This window comes from Hippopotamus amphibius, chromosome 16 (assembly GCF_030028045.1).
Source record: "Hippopotamus amphibius kiboko isolate mHipAmp2 chromosome 16, mHipAmp2.hap2, whole genome shotgun sequence".
NCBI classification, from domain to species: domain Eukaryota; kingdom Metazoa; phylum Chordata; class Mammalia; order Artiodactyla; family Hippopotamidae; genus Hippopotamus; species Hippopotamus amphibius.
The window spans coordinates 57,592,684-57,611,579 of NC_080201.1; the positions used below are offsets into that span (position 1 = coordinate 57,592,684).

Consider the following 18,896-nt stretch of genomic DNA (forward strand, 5'->3'; position numbering starts at 1 on the left):
CCTGGGTCTGAGAAAGAAGGGGGGCCTTGTATCTGGTGTCCTAGGTCTGAGCTAGGAGGGGACTGGGGGCCTAGACTCCTGGGTCCTGGAGGAGAAGGGGGCTGGGGACTTGAATTTCTGGGTCTGAGGGAGGAGGGTCTGGGAGCCTGGATTCCTGGCTTCATGATGGAGACCTAGTTTGCAGGCCTGGTCTTCCGGGGCAATAGAAGCCAAAAGATCGGTCCTAGCATGGCGGAGACCGAAGTCTGGGAATGGCCTCCTGCTCTGAAAGCCTCAACGTGGGGAGGGGGCAAAGGGCAGCAGCCCCTGGGCCCTGGAGTCCGGGTCCCAATCTCATGTCTCCGTGCGGAGTGCTTGCTCGCGCCCGCTCCTCCCCGTTTGATTTGCAGCCCCTCACTCCTCCCAAGAGGAAGGCAGAGGCTGGGAGCTGGGGAAGGGGGTGGCCCCCTCCCCCAGCCCTGGCAGGAGGAGGGGTCCCCAGGGAGGCCGGGGGGGGGGGGGGGCTGTGGGTCTCAAGGCAGGGGCGGACGGGGACTGAATGTTAATCGCATCCCGAGTGAGTGTGTGTGTGTGAGAACAGAGCGAGTGTGCGAGTGCCTCCCGCTCAGGCTCCTCCAAGCCGTGGCCGCCGCCGCCCTCCGCCCGCAGCCTCCCTCGGCCACCGGTACCCAGCTGGGGGGGTGTCGGCCCGGGTGGGTCCGCCCGGCCCCCAGGGGTCTCTCGTGCGTCTGCCATCTGCCCGGTGAGGATCTGTGTGTCCGGGTGTCTGGGGCTGGGCTGGTGGAGGGGGGGGTGTGTCTGTGAGGGCTGCGGCGGCTGAGGGAGGGAGGGAGGGAGGGGTCTGTCTGTCTGTCTGTCTCGACCCTGAGCCACCTGCCTGCCTGGGTGTCTCGGGCTCCCCAGTTTCCTCCCTCCAACACCCCCACCCCCCCCCCCCAAACCCGGATGGATGGTGTGTACCTGGGCTCTGTGCCTCCTGCCTGCGTCCGGCCGGGCGTCTGGCGTCCCTGGCTGCCTGTGTCCTCCTGTCTGTCCGAACAGCCCCTGACGGCAGTGGCATCCTGGCCCCATCAGACCCCCGTGTGTGTGTGTGTGTGGGTGTGTGTGGGTGGGTGGGTGGGTGTGTGTGTGTCTCTCCCTCCTCAAGCTCCGGGGGTGTTGAGGGGAATCCCAGGGAAGTGAGGTGGTGCGTGTGTGCGTGTGTGTATGTGTGTGTTTCTGCCTGTATTTGAGAGTGGGGGCGCCTGGGGGGAGAGGTTTGGAGGTGGCCAAGCGAGGAAGGGGCAAGCAGTCCCCCAGGCAGGCAGTCTCCCGCCCCTCACACGCACACACACACCAGCCATAGGCTTCAGAGGTGACCCAGACAGACAGACAGACAGACACAGACGCGGGAGGTGGGGGGGGCCCCGCTAAGGGCACAAAGGGGGGTTGCGAATGAGCCTGGGAGAGGCGGGACCGGACACATGGACGGGGGGGAGGAGCCGGGGCTGAAGCGGCAGAGGGGGGCACCCCGGGTGGGCGGAGGGGGGATCCCCACGGGGTCGGGGCGGCGAGAGGACACCCCGACAGCCTCCGCAATGTCCGGGGCCCAACTTCCAGCGCAACATGTGTAGCAGCGTCCTCGCCTAGTCGGGGTGGCCGCAACCTTGGGGGACAGACAGGGCAGGACGGACCGAAGAAGAGGAGGGAGAGCCGGAGCCAGGGACAGGCAGGAGGTCCCCGCCGCCGCCGCCGCCGCTGCCGCCGCCGCCGCCCCAGGGCCTGCCCCCCCCCCCCACCTCCCCGCGGCTCCCTGAGCCCTCCGCCGAATCTTCGGGTCGCTGGACTCCGGCTCCTTTCCTGGTACCCCCGCAATCCCCCCCACAGAACAGGGTCATGAAAAGGTAAGTCCGGGGTAGGGGATACAGGGGTGGGGGTGGGAACGTGGACCCCCAGATCTAGGACAGGGAAAGTTGGCCACGGGCCTCTGGGAAGGAGGGGGATTGAATGGGGAACAGGGGTCTCTTGGGGGCTCTCTGCCCCCTATTTCCTTCTCCCTCTCTGTGCCCTTTTCCCCAGGTCCCTTCACCTCAGATCTCCTAAGCGCCCCCATTTCTGGCACTTTGATCCCTCTCCCCGGCCCCACACACCTGACACCCCGTCTCTCTATCCCCCATCTCACCTTCCCGCTGCCCCCAACCCCAGCCCGCATCAGTCTCCCCCCCTCCCCCGCCCATCCTCCTCCCTCTCTCCTCTCCATCTCCCCTCCCTCCTCAGCTGCCGGTCGGCTATTAATACCCCTGCCAAGGACCTTGAGAGCATCCAGGCCCTGGCACCCCTTGCCCCAAGCTACTATCCCTTCCTCAAGGTTCTGGAATACCCTTCCAGCCTCTTCCAAGCACCAGGATTAGGGTGGGGAGAGAACGGGGCTGGAGTTGGGGATGGAAACGGGATGCCGTCTGCAGCACGACACGAAGGGGGGGGGGTGCGGGGTGCGGGCTGTTGATCGAAGTGGCCTCTCCTTTCTTCTGTGATGGATTGGGGGGGAGTGATGGAGATAGGGACACCCCAGGAATCTCTGCACCCTCCTACTCCTCAGCTGGGGGACAGGCTGTACTGTGCACAGAACCTGAGTGGGGTGACTCGGGGTGGTTGGAGCTGGGGGGTGCCCAGGATGCTGGGATGAACGGGGCTTGAGACCAAAAGGGGTCCTTAAGGGAGGAGGTCACGGGCCTGGATTCCTGGCTCCTGGGCATAAAGGAGGCTGGGCACCCAGATTCCTGAGTCTTGGGGGCAGGAGGAAGCTGGGACTCCTGGGTCTTGGGAAAGGATGGAACTGAGCACCCACACTTCTGGGTCCTGGGGAAGGAGAGGATGCGAGAGCCAGGACTCCGGAGTCTAGGGAGAAGTTGGAGGCTAGGGCTTCTGTGTCTGAGGGAGGAGGGGGCTGGGGGCTCCGTGTCCTGAGCCCCTGACGGGGCAGGGGATGGGAGTCTGGACTCTTTGGACCCGTGGGGATGGAAGCGGGGACTGAGACTCATGAGGCGGAGGTTGGAGGCCTGGACAGTGTGATCCCTGAGGGTGTAGGTTTGGAGGGTTGGAACACCAGAGTCCCTCCGTGGCCAGAGATGCCGCGTCTCTATCCCTGGAAGGGTGGGAGACTGCCCTCCTGAACCCTTCGCGGGAGAGAACTGGGCATCCAGCCTCCTGAGAAGGGTGGGGCTGGAGCCGCCTTCTTGGGCGTCAGCAGGGAGCAGGACCCTGGGGTCCCCAAGGCCAGAGGCCAGGCAGGGGTGAGTCTGAGAGAGGCAGAGGCGGGGCTAAGGGGCGAGCAGCCACCAGGAAGGGAGGAGAGAGCGAGTGTTATTGGGGGGGGGGGGTGCCAGGCCACAGCTGTGGGTTATTTTGGGGCAGAGGGGGGCTATTCTGAGCACTGATTGAGCCAGCTGCTTGGGGAAGGGCAGAGGAGAGGAGGGGCGAGGGGGAACCAGGATTTGGGCATGCTGGGAGCCCCCACCCCTAGGGAGACAGGGACCCACGGTCCCTGGGAAGGCTAAGGAGGGTGCGGGGGGTGAGGCCTCTAGGCACAGGAAGGGGTGTGGGCCTTTCCCCTACCCTGGCTGTCTGTGGGGTGGATGGAGGCCTGTGCTACCATGGCAACCGGACAGGAGCCTGATTGACAGTCAAGAGCAAACCCTTCCTTGTCTGGACCCTCACTCCTTCGAGAAGCCCCTTCTGTAGGCTCTAACTCCTCTCTGAGAACCAGGAGTTCAGGCTCCCAGTGCCCTCCTCCCTCAGACCCAGGAGCCAGGAGTCTGGGCTCCTAGCCCGACCACCCCAGGCAGCTCGTATTCAGCAGGGGACACAGGAAGAGACACTGTATGGCCTCTCATTTACCAAATTGCTCTGGGCTGGGAGCCAGGGACCCCCACCCCCCCCAGCTCTCCACAGCTGTGCCCCCCCAACCCTGCCTGGGCAGTGACTCTTTCTAGCTTATCTAGAGGATGGGGGGTGGGGGGAGGACAGAGGCAGGAGTAAGGGGCCAAAAATGGGTCGGGGGTGGTGCTCAAGAGGTGGGCTATGGTTGTGGGGGCATATTCTCTCCACAGGATGCCCCACTAATTTCTTTTTTTCTTTCTCTCCCTCTTTCTCTCCCCCCACACACCTGACCCCTTTTCCCTTTCTCTTTTTGGTTCCCCCTCACTTTTCCTTTCTTTTATTTTTGATCCCTCCTGCCACTCACCTCCCCGGCCTTCCTTTCATGTCTGTGCTGGGCACCTCCCTGGTGGGGGTCTTGATCTCTGCCTTGCCTCGCTATTTCTGTCTTCCTGTGTTTTCTGTCTGCTCTGCCTGCCTCCTCCCTCAATCTCTGATGCTGCCTGTTTCTCCCTCTCTTGTGTGTGCGTGTCTCTTGGTGGCTGTGGGGTCTCTGTCTCCATCTTCCTGGGTTTCTTTCCATCTTCCTCTCTCTGTCCAACTTTTTCGTTTCCCTTCTCTCTCCCACCTTCCTCTGTCTATCTCTGCATCTCTCCTGCCTCTCATTCCCTCCCTCTTTCTGTCACTCCGTCTTATCTCTCTCTGCCTGCCTCTGTCACTCTGAGCCTCTCTATCGTGTCTGTTTCTCCCTCCATCTCTCTCCTTCTCCCCATCACTCTTCCCTGACCATCTCTCTGTGACTGTTTTCATCTCTTCTTATCTTGCTGGGTCTCTCTCTGCTCCTGTTCTGATCCCATCTCTGTGGGTCTGTTTCCCATCTGTCCCGTCTTATTGCCCTCCCCTTCCTACCTTGTCTATCTCTTCTCCCTACCTCTGTATCTTCTCTGTCCCCATCACCCGCCTCCACTCTCCCTGTCTGTGTCTCTCCCTGTCCGTATCTCTCTCTTTGCCTCTACCTCTCTTGCTCGGTCTCTGTCTCTCCTTTGCTTCTGTATCTCTCCCTTTGCCTCTGTATCTCTGTCCGTGTCTCTCCATCACCCCAACCACTCTCACTTCTATCTCTGCGTCTCTCTCCCTGTCTCTCCCCTTCTCCGTGTATCTCTCCCCTTCTCCGTGTATCTCTTCCTATACTTTGTCTCCCTGTCTGTCTTTCCATCTCTGCGTCTCTCATTCCTGTCTCTGTCTGCTCCCCGTGTCTCCCCGTCTCTGCACCCCACCCTCCTCCGTGTCCCTCCCCGCGTGCCCGCGCGCTCAGAGGCCGCCCGGCAGGGCCCGCAGGCGATGCGCTGCGCCGGTGGCCCCCGCGGCCCTCGGGGCCCCGCTAAGATGCTGCTGCTGCTGGCGCTCGCCTGCGCCAGCCCGTTCCCGGAGGAGGTGCCGGGGCCGGGCGGGCCCGGCGGGCCTGGCGGGGGCCCCGGCGGGGTGCGACCGCTCAACGTGGCGCTCGTGTTCTCGGGGCCCGCGTACGCGACCGAGGCGGCGCGCCTGGGCCCGGCCGTGGCGGCGGCCGTGCGCAGCCCGGGCCTGGACGTGCGGCCGGTGGCGCTGGTGCTCAACGGCTCAGACCCACGCAGCCTCGTGCTGCAGCTCTGCGACCTGCTGTCGGGGCTGCGCGTGCACGGCGTCGTCTTCGAGGACGACTCGCGCGCGCCCGCCGTCGCGCCCATCCTTGACTTCCTGTCGGCGCAGACCTCGCTGCCCATCGTGGCCGTGCACGGCGGCGCCGCGCTCGTGCTCACGCCCAAGGTGCGCGCGACCGCGAGAGGGGCGGGGCGGGGCGGGGGGCGCGGGAGCTCGATGTGGGGGGCGGGGCCTGAAGCTGAGGGGCGGACCCGGGGCCGGTCGTGGGTGGGCGGGGTTGTAAGAGGGCGGGGTTGTAAGAGGGCGGGGCCCCTCCCTAGGGTCAGCATCGGGGATGCACTGGGGACAGATGTTAGGGTCAGGTTTAGGTAAGAGGTGGGGCTGACTTGGAGGGACGTGGTCTATAGGAGGAACGGAGTGTGCCGGGGAATCATCTAGAAGCAGGGTCTGAGGTGATCAGGCTATGGGAAGAGTTGAGAGGCTGCAGGAGGGGTGAATTGGGGAGGAGGTGGGATCTGGGTAAGAGGCGGGGCCGGCCAGGGAGGGGCGGGGACTGGGAACCAGAAGGGACCGAGCTGAGAAGGCAAGGTCTGAGTAAGGGGTGGGCTCTGGGATCGGCGAGGGGGAGTCAGTTGAAAAGTAATGGGGTTCAGAAAGGGGTGAGGACTAGAGAGAAGAAGGGAGCCGGGAGGGCAGGAACAAGGACCAGGAAAGAGGGGTATCAAGTTCTGAGGGAAAGGGAGGTCCCTGGCCAGCTGAGCATGGGGTCTAGAGGTCAAAGAAGGAGGATGGAACCATCTGGTGAAAGGACAAGTATGAGAAAGGGAGGTGTCCTAAGTGAGTGGGCGAGGGAGGGGCCGAACCATGCAGCGAGGAAGCGGGGAGAGGCGAGTCGAGGAAGGGGTGAGTCAGGGACGGGGCGGGGCTCGCCGATAAGGAGGGGGGCCAGGGCGGACAGGGCCCCTGCTCTGTACTAAAGGGGCGGAGTCTAGAGAGGAAGATGGTCTGGGAGCGGGATTTGGGTGGATTTTTACCCAACTGTAAGGCATGGAAAGTAAGACCCCGGAGAGTGGGCCCGAAAAGATGAAGCCCCCCACCCCCACCCCGCCCCAGGTAGGCTCAGCCAATGAGAGGTCAAAGCCTGGAGCCTACAGGGAAGGAGGGGGCAGAGGCTGGAGCTGGCTGTGGCCTGGAGAGAGGTCTGCCTCCCCAGGGCACAGGAGAGGCCAGCGGGAGTGGACTTCCGGTTGGGAAGGGTAGAATTTGAACAAGCCTGGTGTGGGGACTGAGAAGAAGGGTCAGCTAAGAGGAGGTGCCTAAGAAGGGGTGGGGCCTATTCAGAGGTGGAGCCAGTGTAACCGAGAAGTGGGGCTCGCCTGAGGATGGGGCCACCTGAGTGGGTGGAGCCTAAGTCTCCACCAACTCCCTGCTGTGAGGGCCTGTGGCTTTGTGACTAGATCCCTATTGGATGCTGGGACTCGTAGTTCTCTCGTATCCGGAGCGCTCTGGGAAAGACTTCTGTCCAACTTTCTTCTCTTTGGCCTGGGGTTGTCCAGAGATTTGTAGGCAGATCACCTGCGGGGTGAACTTATTACTTCCTGGCTGCCACCTCCTTGGCATGCAGAGAGATGTGGTCCCTCATACCTCCATTGCTGCTGAGAAGTGTGTGCCCCTCTGTTTCATTGTCTGCTGGGTGCACCCCCGTTGCCTTCTGGGAAATGTAGTCCCTTTGGTGTCTCTGAATGGAAGAAAGAGTGGTCCTCGCAGCTCCATCTGTGCCCCCATTGAATGCTGGGAACGTGGTCCCCTGAGCACACCTCCACCTGCCAAGGGTGAGGGCCTCTCAGGGTTCTCACAGCATTCTGAGAGACCTCATCCCCTCAGGACAACTGCCCTAACCCGTGCACATTTAACCACTCGCACATGCCTAGGGAGAAAATCCAGTTGCTTGTCTCATCGCATTACTGGAAGATTTATTGAGGGCTGATTCTGTGCCAGGGCTGTTTTAGGTTCTGGGGAATACAGTTATGAAAGGTTAAAAAAAAAAAAAAAGACAAGGTCCCTGCTCTTACAGAGCTTGCCTTTCTAATGGGGAGACAGACAAAGCAAATAACAGAGAGTGAAATCTGTCCTGGAGGAGAGATGATGACCAAGGACGCGGCTTCAATAGATGCCGGTCAGGGGAGGCCTTCCCGAGGAGGTAAAACTGAGCTGGCCCAGAGGACTGAGGAGGGGTAGGTCTGGCATGGAGGAGCTGGGGGGGGGGGGGGAGCCGGGAAGTGTCCCTGAGAAAGGTGACAGTGAAGGGCAAAGCCCCTGAGGCCAGAAGGAACTTGAGGTGTTTGAGGGAGAGCAAAGAGGTGAGGTGGCAGGAGATGAGGTCAGAGAGGCGACGGGGACCAGGTCATGGGGGGCTGTGTGGGCCACAGTGAGGACTTTGGCTTTGACTCTGACATGGAGTTATTGGAAGGTTTTCAACCAAGAGGGGAGGAGAGCCAATTAATATTTTGAAAAGATCACTCTGGCTGCTGTCTGGAGAATGGAAGGTGCGAGAAAGGATGTGGAGGTGGGTTAGGAAGCTGTTGTCGTCTAGGCAAGAGAGTGGCAACAATGAGGGCCATAGTGAGGAATGAAGAGCTGGAGTCATGTTTTGAACAGAGAGCCAGGAAGACTTGGAGATGGTCTGGATGTGGGCCCGATGGCTGTTCAACAGAATTTTCTGCAATGAAGATGGTTTTCATCTGCTCTGTCAAATCTGATAGCCACGCGCCATGGTAGCTGTTGAGCACCTGACATGTGGTTAGTGCAACCAGGAAACTAAATTTTATTTAACTTTAATTGATTTTAATCTGAATAGTCCTGGGTGGCTAGTAGCTACCATATTGGAGAGCACAGGAGACAGTATTTAAACCCATGGATTTGGATGAGATCACCACCAGAGAGAGAGGACAGAGAAGAAAAGAAGACACAAGGGCACTCCTATGTTTAGAATTCTGACTGAGGAAGAGTCCAGCAAAGGAAACAGAGAAGGAGGGGACGGGAAGGTAGGAAGAAAAGCAGAGAAGGGCAAGTCTACTCAGCAAAGCTTCTTCCAGTTGGGAAAGACTACCTTTAGCGTCCTCGTGGCCTGCTGGGAGAGGTAATCCCTCCCAGTGAATGCTGGGAACTGTAGTTCCCTCCTAGGACACTGCGTGTGTTCACTATGGTAATGTTAGCTGCTATAACAGATAACCCCCACCTCTCAGTGGTTTAACCCAATAGAAGGTTGTTTCTCACGCGTATAAAATCCAAACAGGTGTTCCTGATTGGAGTTGGCTCTTCTCCAAGCCATGACTCAGGGACTCAGATTCCCTGGTGTTGTGGCTCTGTAATCACCCTAGGTTTCTCCTCTGGGGCCTCTGCATCTGTCCTCAGCCAGGGAAGAGTAAGGTGCATGGGGGGAGAGGTTTTTTATGCATGAGCCTAGAACTCAGTCCTGTGGCTGAATGTAATCCAGGTCTAGCTCTGTGCCCCAGCAAGGAAAGGAGGTGGGTTTGCGGGACAGCTAGTCAGCCTACCATGTTGAGAGCTGTGAGCTGCCATTGGCCTTTGGGAGCTGTGATGCCCTTGCTGGCTGCGGAAGGTCCCTTACTGACTGCCGGGAGCGGAGGTCTCCACATGGGGAGGCCTGACATCCTCCTCCTCCTCCTCCTCCCCTGCAGGAGAAGGGTTCCACCTTCCTGCAGCTGGGCTCATCCACAGAGCAGCAGCTTCAGGTCATCTTCGAGGTGCTGGAGGAATACGACTGGACATCCTTTGTAGCCGTGACCACGCGCGCCCCCGGCCACCGGGCCTTCCTGTCCTACATAGAGGTGCTGACTGATGGCAGCCTGGTGGGCTGGGAGCACCGAGGGGCATTGACGCTGGACCCTGGAGCTGGCGAGGCCGTGCTGGGGGCCCAGCTCCGCAGTGTCAGCGCACAGATCCGCCTGCTCTTCTGTGCCCGCGAGGAGGCCGAGCCCGTGTTCCGGGCAGCCGAGGAAGCTGGCCTCACTGGGCCTGGCTACGTCTGGTTCATGGTGGGGCCCCAGCTGGCTGGAGGTGGGGGCTCCGGCGCCCCTGGGGAGCCCCTTCTTCTACCAGGAGGCGCCCCACTGCCTGCTGGGCTGTTTGCAGTGCGCTCAGCAGGCTGGCGGGATGATCTGGCCCGGCGTGTGGCAGCTGGTGTGGCTGTAGTGGCCAGAGGTGCCCAGGCCCTGCTGCGTGACTATGGCTTCCTGCCCGAACTTGGCCATGACTGTCGCGCCCAAAACCGCACCCACCGAGGGGAGAGTCTACACAGGTGAGTGGAGCTGGGCTGGAGGGCTGTGGGAAGACTCCTGAGCCTGAGGACCTGGGGTACTCAGTGCCCGAGTGGCCTCAACTGGGTCACGCCCCGCCCCCCTCAGAACTTTAGTCTCCTTTTGTGTAAAATGAGTGTAATTGGGTCTCCTTTCTGGGGTTAAATCAGGTGATTTGGATAAAAAGCACCTGAGATACAGTGAGCGTATTATTATATCTCATGATTTTAGGATGCATATTTTTGCACAGTTTAATGTCTTTGAAACCAAGACAAGTCGTACAACTGATACCTTATGGTTTCCTGGGTAGCGCTTTTCTTTTCTTTGTGGTACGTAAAAATAGTGGTACATCTTCTAGTTGATAGCATCTTAGATTTGGTGAAATACCCTAGTTAAAGTAGGAGCTGAACTTCAGTAGTAAAAAGACCCAACAATCCAATGTCCCAAACAAGGTAGAAGTTTGTTCCTCTCTCACTTAACAATCCAGAGATGTGTGGTCCAGGTTATCAGGAGACTCTGTCACTCCATGTGATCATTCGTGGACCTAGGACCCTCCTATCTTATTGCTCTGCCTTCTCCTTCCCGCACAGTCAAAGCTGGGTTGTAGGGCATGTCTGAATTCTAGCCCATGAGAGGGGGGAAAGTGAGGAGGTGAACAAGCCATTTCTTTTAGGGCAACTGAGGTGGAAGGGATGAGTCTTACATCACATCAGTGAGAACATAGTCACTTGGCCAGGACTGACTTATTGGTTGTTTACCGTCGCATGCATGCATATTAGCTAGACGTCGATTCTGATTGGCTAATGCCTGTGTTGCACTGATTGTTAGAGTTTGAACATCACCTGTCCCTGGACTGGGCTAGCTTCAAGGAATGTGGGGAATGTCGATTCTGGCTGGACAGGTGTGTGTCCAGATGACACACGATTGTTTTAGAAGAGAAGACCAGGGTTTGCTGGGAAACAGCATCTCTACCCTAGGAAGCTTTGGGAGTGAGAACTTGATGAGCGTGGTGACAGAACGGTGGAAGGAGAGGCCTTTAATACTGAAATGAGGATGAGCTGAGCTTGGGAAGGGGCGATGGATGGGGAAGAAAGCCTAAGGGAGATAATTGCAAAGTGGGGAGTTGGGAATCGGGATCCAGAGGCAAGAGGATGAGAAAAGCATCCCTCGTTCATAAATAGTTACTGAGCGCCCGCTAGGAACTAGGGCTCATGCTGGGCACTGGGAACACAGAGATGAATAAGACCATGGACTTCTCTTCAAAGAACACAGGGTCCTGTAGGGGGAGCCGACACGGATGGGATAATGACAACACAGCACGATACCTGCAATAATGGAGGTTGCACGGGCTTTGTGGGAGCACTGGGGAGAGTACTGCTAAGCCAGGACATTTTTGGTTGCAGGAAGCAGAGTCTCATTCAAGTTTCCTTGGGGAAAAGGGGGTTTATTGGAAAGATAAACATGCACAGAAGCCCTGACATCAGGAATTGAGGCCAATTCCTCAATTCTAGCTACTCTTTCAATTCTTTTTGATTCTCTCTTTCTGATCCGCTCTGCTTCTCTCTCTCTCTGTCTCTCTCTCTTTCTCCCTCCCCCTCTCCATCTCCATCACCATCTCCATCTCCATCACCATCACCATCTCCATCACCATCACCATCTCCATCTCCATGTCCATCTCTATCTCCATCTCCATCACCATCTCCATCTCCATCACCATCACCATCTCCATCTCTATCTCTGTCTCTAGCTCCACCTCAGGCTTGCTACTCCCAGGGGCTGTCCAGTTCTTCTGCTTACCCAGAATTTCTGTTCCTTCATAATAGTCATCATTTCAGCCCACCTTGTCCACTACCCGTGACTCCAAATCTCACAGCTAACGTCCTCTGAGGAGAGGAATTGTGTTGGCCCCAACTGAACTTCCAAACTAGGCTGCACAAGTTATGGGTCAGCCTACAGAGTCAGGGAGGTTTCCAGGAGAAGGTGGTATCGAAGCCAAGACCGGAGGATAAATTGCTCATCCATTCATTCATTCATGCACGCATTGAAAAGTCCTTGGCATGTGCCAAGCCCTGCTTTACAAACAGGGTATAACATTAAATAAGGCCTCCACTCTCACAGAGTTTACGATCTCACAGGCGAGACAATCAGTGCACACACAAGAAAAGAAAGGAAGAAAACATCAGCAGGTAATAACTTCTGAGATGAAAATAAAGCAGGTAGAATGTAAAAAGAAATGCCTATGTTGCTAGGTTAGGTGAGGTTGTCAGGAAAGTCCTTTCTGAGTAGGTGAAATTTGGAGAAAAAAAAAAAGGATAAATAGAAAGAGTCAATTCCATGGCAGTCCAGTGGTTAGGAGTCCGTGCTCTCAATGCTGAGGACCTGGGTTCAATCCCTGGTTGGGGACTAAAATCCCACAAGCCATGCAGTGCAGCCAAAAAAAAAAAAAAGAGAGAGAGAGAGAGAAAGCCAACTATCAGAAGATCTGAGTGAAGACAAGGGAGGGGGAACAGCAGGTGCAAAGGCCCTGGGGCTGAAATTGCATGAAATAAAGCCAGTGTGTCTGGAGCACAGTTGGCAAGAAGGTAGGGTATGATGGAGTAACACGAGGCCCAGCTCGGGTAGGGCATTTAGACCAGGTTAGGGGTTTAGATTTGATTGCAAGGGCAGTTGGGAGTCCACCAGAAAAAGATAATTCAGGCAGGGGGAAGAGCATTGTTCAAGGGGCCAGGGGGGAGAAAAACTTGGGGAGGTTGGTGGGACCACAATAGCTCGGGACGGAGAATTAGGGGTTGGGAGTGATGAGGCTGGTTAGGTGGAAGGGGCCAGGCCACAAGGGCTTTGAATGCCAGGTTGAGAGGCTTGGACTTTGTTCTGGGCACCGGGGAGCCACGGGTGGGCTATGAGCAGAGGAGAGGTGGAGTCATTTTGGAGTATAGAAAGACCCCTCTGGGGTGGGGTGGGGTGGGGTGAGGACAGAATGGAGGAGAAAATTGGAGGCTGGAGGCCAAGTAGGAGGCTGGGGTGGGGGTCGAGGAGGGCTGTGGAGACAGAGAAGAGGGGATGGGGCAGAGATATCTCAGGGGCAGGCAGGATGGGGCAGAGATATCTCAGGGGCAGGCAGGATGGGGCTTGGGGACTGATGGTCGGGGCGGGGAGGGGAGTGAGGGAGTGAGGATGGCAGCTGAGGGTCTGGTCCAGTGACCAGGGTGATGTGACACGCATTCAGAGAACAGGATGCCATTGTATGGTAAAGATACCTGGGAGTCCAGAGACCCTCCTGGGGCTTCTGTCTGGAAGAAGGGACACGTGAGTTGAGTCTTGAACACCTAAGAACTGGTCAGGATAAGGAGGGAGAGAATAAGGGTTTTTTCTTTCTTTCTTTCTTGTTTTTTTTTTTTTTGGCTGCACTGTGTGGCTTGCAGAACTTCCCTGACCAGGGATCAAACCCATGCCCCCTGCAGTGGAAGTGCGGAGTCTTAACCACTGGGCCACCAGGAAAGTCCAAGGGGTTTTTTCTAGGCATAGAAAAAAGCACCTACAAAGACCTAGAGATAGGAAACCACTTGATATCTTTGGGGGACACCCTGCATTCAGTGATGATGGGGCAGAAAGATGGTTTGGGCAGAGAGAGTTTGAAAGTGGAAAGTGCAGGCGGGACCCCTAGAGCCTCAAACCCAGGCCGACGGTCTGGGACCTTTTCCTCGGGGGCACTGGGCTGCCGAGGGAGAGTGTCTAGCAGGGAAGGGGCATATTTGGGTTTTCAAGAACTTGGAGAAGAGATTTAACTGGGGGCTGAGCTTGGTCAGTAGGAAGGGGATTTTCTCTGCCTTCAGCGGCCGAGGTCCAGTTCAGGCCCCCACGTGTCCCTTCCCTTCCTCCTGCGCAGGTACTTCATGAACATTACCTGGGATAACCGGGATTACTCCTTCAATGAGGATGGCTTCCTGGTGAACCCCTCCCTGGTGGTCATCTCCCTCACCCGAGACAGGACGTGGGAGGTGGTGAGTCTCAGTGCTGACCCCAGGCACGGGAGGGGGCTGGACTCCTGGGTCCTGGGAAAGAAGCAATGAGGACCCACACTCCTGGAAGAGGTGGGGGCTGAAGCCCTGGATTCTGGCCTCTGATGGAGGAGGGGGCTGGGAGCCTGGACTTCTGGGTCCTAAGGGGAAGAACTGGGAACCCAGACCCCTGGGTCCTGGTAGAAGAAAGCCCAGGCTCCTGAGTCCGAAGGAGGAAAGGGTTTCTAGGTCTTAGGGAGACTTGGGGGATGGGGCCCAGACTCTTGGATCTGAGGGAGAAGGAGCTGGGAGCCCGGAGCTATGAGGAAGGAGGGCCATGAAGGCCAGAACATTCTGGAAAGCCCCCCTCAGAAGGCTGAATCCCCTGCTCTTGGCCAAGGTGGGCAGCTGGGAGCAGCAGACCCTCCGCCTCAAGTACCCGCTGTGGTCCCGCTACGGCCGCTTCCTGCAGCCAGTGGATGACACACAGCATCTGACCGTGGCCACTCTGGAAGAGAGGCCCTTCGTCATTGTGGAGCCCGCCGACCCCATCAGTGGCACTTGCATCCGAGACTCCGTCCCCTGCCGGAGCCAGCTCAACCGCACCCACAGGTGACAGCCCAGGATCCAGAAGTTCCAGCTTCAAAAACCTCTCTTGAAGCCCAGTTGTCCTGGCCCCAGCCCTGTCCTCCCTTGGGACCCAGAAAGCCCTCCAGCTTTGGTGACCTTGGACAAGTCACGTAACTCCTTTGAGCCTCGGTTTCCCCACAAAGCGGTGCCCACCATAGTTTTACCTGCTGCTCGTCCCTCCCTCCATAAGGCGTGGGGGGGGTCCCCAACGTCCCCAAGCCTGCTCGCTCCCCGCAGCCCTCCGCCGGACGCCCCCCGCCCAGAAAAGCGGTGCTGCAAGGGCTTCTGCATCGACATCCTGAAGCGGCTGGCGCAGACCATCGGCTTCAGCTATGACCTCTACCTGGTCACCAACGGCAAGCACGGCAAAAAGATTGACGGCGTCTGGAACGGCATGATCGGCGAGGTGAGGTGGACCGGGACAGGGTGGGGGCGGGGACAAGACAGTGGGGGGCGGAGTCAGGACCAGGTCCGGGCGGAGAAGCGGCTGGGCCTGGGGGCGGAGCCAAGAGGCGGGAACCTGGTCTTAGGGGGCGGGACTATGAGGGGAGAACGCTGGCGCCGAGGGGGCGTGGCCAAAGGTGGGAGCGCCTGGATTTGAAGGGGCAGGGCCACGAGAAGGACGCACCTTGGCAGAGGGGCGGGGCCAGGAGGCGGGGCTCGGAGGGTAGAACTACTAGGAAAAGGGAGCAGCAGGGCGGGAGGATGGAGCTCCAAAGCTTCAGAGGCTTGGTGGGGGAGGAGGATGCGGCCGGAGGCCACTTCTTCCCACTCTTGTTCTCACTCTCACCTCCCCCTTTCCTGCCCCCCTCTGCCAGCGTCCCCCTCATCCACCTCGCCACCCTCCTAGCCCTCTCTCTCACCTGGTCCCTGGCCTCCTCCTGGGACCCGTCTTTGTCCTGAGCCAGCCTGGTTCCCTCACTCCGTCCCTGTCCTCACGCCCAGGTGTTCTACCAGCGCGCGGACATGGCCATTGGCTCTCTCACCATCAACGAGGAGCGGTCTGAGATCGTAGATTTCTCTGTCCCCTTCGTGGAGACAGGCATCAGCGTTATGGTGGCGCGTAGCAATGGCACTGTGTCCCCCTCAGCCTTCCTTGGTGAGCGCGGGGCCTGGAATGGCAAGGGGTGTGGTGGGGGGAGCTTCTGTGTGTCCAGTTGGCATCCTGCTATTGCTTGTACCAGCAGGGTGACTCTGGTGAATTGAGGGCCTCAGTTCCCTAACCTGTAAAATGGGAGAATTTCCTCCACCAGAAGCAATTTTACCATGAAGCTAAGAAGGTCTGAGCTTCCGGAGGCTTCTACACAGCCCCTTCAAGGCCCTGTACCTGGTCTTATATTCATAGTTTTGTGTTCTTTTTTCTTAAAGAGAACCTTCCAAATTGTATAAGCAGCAGGCCCCACAAAACCCATCTACCCCTGTATGTAAGTATGAGATGAGGAAATGAAATGGGTATGGGCTCCATCAAACAGTATTTATTGAGGACCTACTATGTGCCAGCCTCTGGGCTGCATATGAAATCCTGCCCTCTAAGAGCTCTCCACCGGCCTTATAGGGGAGAAGGAAAATAATCTCTTAAAGGGATACATGGACAAGTTCATTTCAGATGGCAGTAAATACTATGAGAAATTAAGCTGGGGGAAGAGATGGAGAGGAATAGCATTGGTGCTGCCGTGGGTGGACAGGCAGGCCCCTCTGAGCAGGTGACCCAGTCCTGCATATATCTGGCTGGAAAAGATCTGCATAGATCTTACTATTCCAGGCAGAGGGTATAGTAAGTGCAAAGGCCTCAAGGTGGGAATGTTTGTGGGGTATTTGTGAACTGTTGGGAAGCCTATGTGACTTGGGGAGGGGGCACTTAGTGATCGCAGGAGAGGTGGGAGGTGAGGGCTGAGAGGGAATCAGGTGTTGGTTCGCACAGGGCCTTTGGTTGCTATGGTAGGAAGGTTGGGTTATACTTTTATTGCAGTGGCAAGGCTTTTAACTGCAGGCGGTGGTGTGGGGATATACAATCAGATTTAGGCTTTTAAAATATCCTGGCGGCTCTGCAGAGGCAGGAGGCCCGTGAGGAGGCTACTGCAGAGGTCTGTGCAGAGTGTGGATGGGTTGCGGGCTAGGTAGATGGCCGAAAGAGTGAGACAAGTAAACAGATTTAGGATGCGGTAGAAAGCTGACATCCAGTGGGTTGGTGGCTTTGAGGCAGATTGGATAGAGATCTTATTTACTGAGCTTGGAGAAGACAAAAGGGAAAGTGTACGTCAGGCCAAGGGCAGCAGTTCACGTCCGTTTTCTCTCGCTCTCCCAGATCTGAGCAAAGCTCCTGGGAGGGGGAGGGGCTGCGAGGAGATGGGACAGCCCTTCCTTGGTGTTTTGTTTTCATTTCCTCAACTGTGTCTCTTGTGGCCTCCTCTTTGCACCAAGGTCTCTGCAGGGCACCCTGAGAGGCACCACGTGGGGCCCCTGCCTTCAGCAAGGGAGTGACAAGGTCATGTTTATGCCCCATCACGTGGCCCAGTGGAGGCGACAGGCATGTCCCCAGATACTGCAGTGACAATCCAGGCTGGTGACCCCACTGTGACGGGGCAGTCCTGGCCGCTTGCACTTGGCCCAGGGAGGTCAAATCCCGGGTACTGATCTCAAGGAAACGGTGATTTGGGTTTATTGTCAGTGAACTCCCGGGGGCAGTGTGAGGAGGGAACACAGGAACCTGAGTTTGGCTGATGGACAGGTCAGGGTGGTGCCTCCGGCAGGGAAACTATTGAGAAAGAGGTAGAGAGAATGTGGCTTGTTCTGGGAGCTGTGAGCTCTGGGTGGTTAATGCAATGGGTTCTTGAAAAATGATCAGTCAGGAGAGGAGAGTGGAACCAAGGCTGCGGGCCAGGGACTTTGTCTTGGGGGCGCTGGGGAGCCATGGAGGGCTGTGAGCTGGGGAGAGGCCAGGTCATCTCTGGGTGTAGGAAGAGCCTCTAGGGCCGTGGTGGGGGGAAGAGCTGGAGAGGAGAGGATGGGGAGATGGTCCAGGGGACAGGATGTGGCCTGAGCCGTATTGGCAGAGAGCACGCAGAGGAAAGGTCAAGGTGGTGGTGGTGGGCGGGTGTGTGGGGGGGTGGGCGGGGGGGGTCAGAAGGATGGGGTTGGGGACTGACAGGATGCTGGTGAGGGGGAGGGAAGGAGGGAATGAGGGTGACAAACGGGGGAGGGGGGTCTGAGCAGTGACTGGATAACGGGTGAAAAATCACAGGATGGGGAGCCTGAGAGTTGGTGCTGGGCTCCATGTGGGACACGAATGGCCTGGGGGGATTGCTGGGAGGAGGTGGAGAATCAGGTCTAGGACTCAGGAAGCATATTTAGCAGATAGTTTGTATTTGGTGGTTGAAATCACAGAAATAGTTGAGACGATTGTCTTTGGGAGAGACTGTCCCTGCCAGGGGTCTGGGTGGGCAACGAGTCTGTCCCGACATGGGGAACCTGGGACGGGATCAGATCTGGGCTATGCCTTGTCCACATGTCTGTGGGCACCCAAGCTCGGCCTGGCTGAGCCATGACCACACCCCGCCTCACCCTCAGAGCCATACAGCCCTGCCGTGTGGGTGATGATGTTCGTCATGTGCCTCACTGTGGTCGCCGTCACCGTCTTCATCTTCGAGTACCTCAGTCCCGTCGGCTACAACCGCAGCCTGGCCACGGGCAAACGTGAGTCCCCTTCCCTCATCACCCTACCTCAGAGCGCCTGGACCACAGGTAGAACTACATTTCCCAGCAGCCCCTGGGATAGAACTACATTTCCTAGCAGCCCCTGTGATGACAGGGGCTTCAGGGGCCACTGGGAATTGTAGTTTTTTCTGCTCCCTCGTTGAGCAGAAGGGATTTGGGGTCCATGTCCCCCTCCTGGCCCCCTGCAGGCCCTGGTGGCTCAACCTTCACCATTGGGAAATCCATCTGGCTGCTCTGGGCCCTGGTGTTCAATAACTCGGTGCCCGTGGAGAACCCCCGGGGGACCACCAGCAAAATCATGGTGCTGGTGTGGGCTTTCTTCGCCGTCATCTTCCTCGCCAGCTACACAGCCAACCTGGCCGCCTTCATGATCCAGGAGGAGTACGTGGACACCGTGTCTGGGCTCAGTGACCGAAAGGTGTGTGTGTTTGGGGAAGGAGGGAATTGGCTGAGGTTGGAGGTGGCAGATGGGGGGCAGGGATTCAGGGTTGGGGTGGGGGGGTCTCTTACCAGAAAGAGTCCCAGAATGGTACAATGGAGTATTCTGGAGGAAAATGGTTATGTTTCACAGTGAACTATTTAAATATTCCAAGGAGAAGAGAGCGTCCCCAAATGTTCCAGGGGCAGTAGTGCCCCATGGAATATTCTAGACCGGTGCTTCTCTCAAACTGTGATGGAGGGCTAATTTTTGACATTTCTAATCCAGTGGAGACCAATGCTTTTATAAAATAAAATAGAA

General features: G+C 57.7%; 1 protein-coding gene across 1 annotated transcript in view; it reads left to right on the plus strand.

Moving 5' to 3' along the window:
* The first annotated feature begins 5,193 nt into the window (after nucleotides 1–5,193).
* GRIN2D (glutamate ionotropic receptor NMDA type subunit 2D) overlaps nucleotides 5,194–18,896 on the plus strand; it is a 31,518-nt gene continuing 17,815 nt past the window's right edge. Inside the window, exons 1-8 of the mRNA XM_057711353.1 lie at nucleotides 5,194–5,661; nucleotides 9,198–9,817; nucleotides 13,702–13,816; nucleotides 14,214–14,425; nucleotides 14,681–14,849; nucleotides 15,389–15,542; nucleotides 18,011–18,136; nucleotides 18,346–18,575. Of these exons, the coding sequence (XP_057567336.1) occupies nucleotides 5,197–5,661; nucleotides 9,198–9,817; nucleotides 13,702–13,816; nucleotides 14,214–14,425; nucleotides 14,681–14,849; nucleotides 15,389–15,542; nucleotides 18,011–18,136; nucleotides 18,346–18,575 (2,091 nt within the window). The 5' untranslated portion in view covers nucleotides 5,194–5,196. The remainder of the gene's footprint in view (nucleotides 5,662–9,197; nucleotides 9,818–13,701; nucleotides 13,817–14,213; nucleotides 14,426–14,680; nucleotides 14,850–15,388; nucleotides 15,543–18,010; nucleotides 18,137–18,345; nucleotides 18,576–18,896) is intronic.